Here is a 4,807-nt window from a genome sequence, read left to right as displayed (position 1 = left end):
TACTTCACAGTCAGGGCGGCTAGGGTCTGGAACCAACTTCCAAGAGAAGTGGTGCTGGCTCCTACCCTGGGGGTCTTTAAGAGGAGGTTCGATGAACACCTTGCTGGGGTCATTTGACCCCAATACTCTTTCCTGCCATGGCAGGGGGTTGGACTAGATGATCTACTCAGGTCCCTTCTGACCCTAGAAACTATGAACAGTGCACTATTTTCTGGCAATCATGGACAATGCGGTTGTTTTTTTGCGGTTTCCACAAAAAACGTGAAGCTGCAAATTAAGTGCCCTACCATCAGGCATTTCATGAAAATGGTCTGAGCTGCCCTGACTGCCTCAAGAACAGCCAATAACCAACAGTTATGGCCTGGGATGTTGGACACTCAGCTTTAAGTCCCTGCTCTACTTGAATCAGACTAGGGCAATTAATCTCAGTCAACTGATTATTTCAGGTTCTCTCACCTTTCTGGATCCAATAAACTTTTCCTGACAAAAGGGGCTATCAAAATTGCCGTATTCCAGCAAATGTCTGGTTTCAACAAATCAGCATTTTCTGATGTTAAACAAATTCCCTTGAGAATGCCCGACTGGATCAAGCTAGCACCACTGGCAGCACCAGACTCTCCAAGTGGAAGGACAGAGAGCCACATATTCTTATGGCAAAACTCATGAGCTGAGCTGGAAAGACCCAGAGAAAGGCAAATACTCCTCAATGAGGGAGTGGCAGGAATAGATGCCCTATTGGGCTCTTGGAGCCAAAAAAAACAAGTACTATGTATCCCTAATGGCACAGTGGCACTACAGAGCCATTACTGTATGTAGTTATGTACTAATGGAACATCAATTTGACAGAAATCTTGGATACATGTGAAACCTTCAGGAAAACAGGATTTTGCAAACAACATAAATTTTGATAAGAATTTCAGGAGCTAGACACATGAACTTTATGAGAAACAGACACCTAAATATATAGAACAGCAGGCAAAGTGATGGAGAGCTTTTTACCAGCATTAACGAAGCCTCTCCTAAATGATGGAAGGATTAGTATTGCCTGCAGTAGGAAAGCTGTGTACTGTACCATGGAGCAATTTTTTCTTCAAATTTGAGAACTCCCATGTGACAACATTAAAAGGGTTCAGAGAAAAAACTGGTAAGGTGGCAGATGGTTACACATGTACCCCAGCATATACACATGGCTAAAAGACTGTCATATGCTGAACTGAAGTAGCAAATTGTTAGAATATCATTGAGGGAACACATACACCTGACAGAAAAGCTACTGTCAGCTGTTTAGAACAGAAATTTTAGAAAACCAAGTTTACAAGATCAAAGCACAAAAACATCTAAAGAGATCTACTTACGTTGCAAACTTTAACATGCCCGACACATAGGTCTGCCAGTGAGCACAATAAAACAAGAACATTCCCACAAAACAACAGAAAAACATCCAGTCAGGATTCGTTCCTAGTCGAACTGCTATGCAGGCTCCAAGGGCTACAAAAACTGAAAGGTACGGATTAGCAAAGTCATAATCCCTGCAATTTTCAGAAGACAAATACTATACAAATTTCATTGCAATAGTATTAATAGTACAGTGAGCTTAAAAGGAGAGCATTTCCCAAACTTGAAACCTGAACCCCTTCAGGAAAATAGAACCCATGGGGCTCCACAAAGTTTCACAATTTGTTGAAGATCTACACCTTTTTGTTAATACACTCTCTGTCCCTCCCCAGTCTGCCCAGAGAGGCTTGCACCCATAGCCCAGGTAATGTTATAGGGATATGACTAGAGAACAGTATACAATGACTATAAGTGACACAACATTTTGGAATGAAATTCTTGTTTTGAAACCAAATAAACCAACCCCACCATCATCAAGTGAAGAACAAACATGGGATCTCTCATCTTAAAATTGCCAGAAAATTTAGAAGTAGGTGAAAATGGTGGGAGCATGCAAAAAGAAACACTATTGTGTAACCACAACAAAGCTAAGCATTTCTTTTGTTGCCTCACATGTAAAAGACCAAATATTTGTTTCAGCGGTAAAATAGTCTATTAAGTGTTTTACTCAACTAGGGACTCAATTCTTTCAGTCTCGTAAGTGCTTATGTAATATTCTTTCTACATCTGAATGTTGTCATGTCTGAACAGATACTATAGTAGTTATGCACTTTAAATTCTGTAAGAAATGGGGCTGAAAATGCCTGGTTTTACTACCTGTGAAAAAAACAGATTTCTGTACTGAAGGAAGTGACTAGTTAGCTGTACTAAATAGCTCAGACAAGATGAGAATAAGCCCCTTTTAAGTCCTTGTCTAACACCTGTATCTCTTTGGGTTTAAGCTGATGCCAGTCTATCAAGCTGAGTTAAGATTTTGAGTATAATCAGCATTAAAAATGTGTTACTTGTTTAACTGACAGCCAACTACACACTGCAAATTGGAGTGAAAATAAGCAATGCATCACTTCTTAGGGCAAAGACATAAAAACATGCATCATGATATTTTTTAGATGGAACTAACTTTTTTCCAACTACCCAATCCCAGTTTCCAGCAATAAAGTAATTACCTGTGGAGACAGAATCACAACCATGGTCAAAAAGCTCCCCTAAGGGGGAACTACTATTTGTTCTTCTGGCTTGTTTCCCATCAATAGCATCCAGGGACTGGTACAGAAAGAGTCCTACTGCACACAAGAGGAATACCCAAAAAGGTGCCTGAAACAGAAGCATATTAAATAGTCAGTTACAGATTACCTATGCTTAGTTAAAAATGTGTCACTGTTCATCCTCAACATTCTCTCTATTGAGCAAGTCTCCTGGCACAGACCTGGTCCAAGTTAGCATTGTATTTCTAACCATATACCAAACATGGAGTTGGCAGGCCAAATCACTGTTCAGTACTGCAATAACTCTACAGAAGGAAATTACTCAACATATGCCAGTTATAATAATAAGGGTCTTCATTTTATCTACATTTGCACTGTCATTTAATGGACAAAGATCTGTTTACCAACACACAACTATATACAACAGCATCAAAATTACTTGGCTAATTTTTCCATCTCAATACTGAAACATTCATAAACTATTAAGAGTGATTCTATCCAGGTCTATGGATATGGTAACAGAACAAAAATGGCTCTCACATACACACAAAGAACACCAACTGTCTTTTATTTCTCAACAACCTCTTTGAAGATTCAAACTTTGGAAAACATCCATAAATAGTGGTTTAAATTCCCAGAAGATGATTTTCCTGGAAATAAATGGCAGCTAGACACCTATTTTCCATTTCTGCATTGGACAATCTTTCCAGTATAAACTGAATGGTTCTCTAAACAATCAGGAGCAATATAAATATCCATCAACATAAACTGATCATTTATTAGTTCATGTTTTAAACTGAGTTTAGTAGTGTGTTTATATATAAGTCAGGACTGGATGTTTAATTTAGAAGAACTTGCCATAATGGTGGTCCCCTTCAGAAGGGCTGATTTGGCTTTCTGAAATCAGGATATCCTCGTTTGTCTAGGAAATGATTTCTCTTGAATTCCTTTTTTCATATACCAAAATCTAGTTTTGGTACAGGTCAAACTTTATATGCACAATTGTTACAAGATGTCACACTTTACATAATATTCAGAACTCTGGTTCAGGAAGAAAAATTCAAGCCTACGGGTCACAAACAAGGTATACATTTGAGACAGAAAAAGAGCCACAGGGAGTTAAGAATAGCTTGTCATGCTCTGTCCTATTACTCCTGGGCTCCCCTTTCCATTAGTGTAACAAGCCAGAATTTATATACTGTATATGATGTTATTAGGAAAGATAAATCTTTTTAAAGGCTACTCAGTGTATTTGAATGATAAAGGCCTATGTCTGCTTTGTACTGAATTTAATCATAACATTTAGAAAGAAGGTTCAGGCTGGACATCAGGAGACCTTACTTTACAGTTAGGGCTGCCAGGCTCTGGAATGGGCTCCCAAGTGAAGTGGTACTCTCTCCTACCTTGGGGGTCTTCAAGAGGAGGCTGGACAGATATTTGGCTGGGGCGATATGATCCCGGCACCCATTCCTGCCCGGGGCAGGGGGTCGGACCTGATGATCTGTTTAGGTCCCTTCCCACCCTAAGCACTATGATTTAAGACGAGAGCAAATGTCTAATCCACTCTTTAAATAAATCTATATGCAACTGACCAACCAAAGTTCTTGGACAATCAGGTAAGGGAAGAATTCTAACAGATTACATCTCATCATTATTTAAATTAAGATGTCCTGCCAACCTCTTCAGGAATATGGGCCCATTTTAGATTCCCAAAATATAGGATTTCAAAGTTTCTTTTTTAAACATGGTTGTTGTCACTGCAGATGTTTTCTGAACTTATGTTAGGATCTTTATGTTAGTACCATTGCCATTTGAAATAGACTGGCATTCATAAATAATCCAGATTTTTTTTTTTACAATACTGTTACCTGCTCATCCATTTCATGTTGCTTCTCTCATCTGTGCTACTCCTTGGGCAGGTTCCACTCACTATGTCTACCAATATTTTAAGTATATATTCCTGATTTTGTTGCTATCCAGTATTTGCCAAAAGCTGTCCAAAATATACTAATTCATCATTCAAAGGAAAGGCGTGAAGTCACATATGAAGCCATGGATATCTGACCTTACACTGTAGCATGGACATCTGATCTTACACTGTAATTTATGCTTTATTAGCAGCTCAATTCTTTTCAGGCATTATGTCCAAACTCTAGGCTCATGTACATAAAAAGAGGCCTAAATGATAATTTATGGAGCAAGCGGCT

General features: G+C 38.8%; 1 protein-coding gene across 1 annotated transcript in view; it reads right to left on the bottom strand.

The window, feature by feature from the left end:
• Window positions 1–4,480, bottom strand: part of CHPT1 (choline phosphotransferase 1) — a 20,678-nt gene extending 16,198 nt beyond the window's left edge. The window contains exons 1-3 of the mRNA XM_019543894.1: window positions 4,469–4,480; window positions 2,562–2,709; window positions 1,356–1,497 (exon numbers count right to left, since the gene is read on the bottom strand). Of these exons, the coding sequence (XP_019399439.1) occupies window positions 1,356–1,497; window positions 2,562–2,709; window positions 4,469–4,480 (302 nt within the window). The remainder of the gene's footprint in view (window positions 1–1,355; window positions 1,498–2,561; window positions 2,710–4,468) is intronic.
• Between the last annotated feature and the right edge of the window lie 327 nt (window positions 4,481–4,807).

Source organism: Crocodylus porosus, unplaced genomic scaffold (assembly GCF_001723895.1).
Source record: "Crocodylus porosus isolate Cpor-Errol unplaced genomic scaffold, CroPor_comp1, whole genome shotgun sequence".
Classification (NCBI taxonomy): Eukaryota; Metazoa; Chordata; order Crocodylia; family Crocodylidae; genus Crocodylus; species Crocodylus porosus.
Note: the sequence above shows the minus strand (reverse complement) of the source record. Positions and strands in the feature narration are given on the sequence as shown.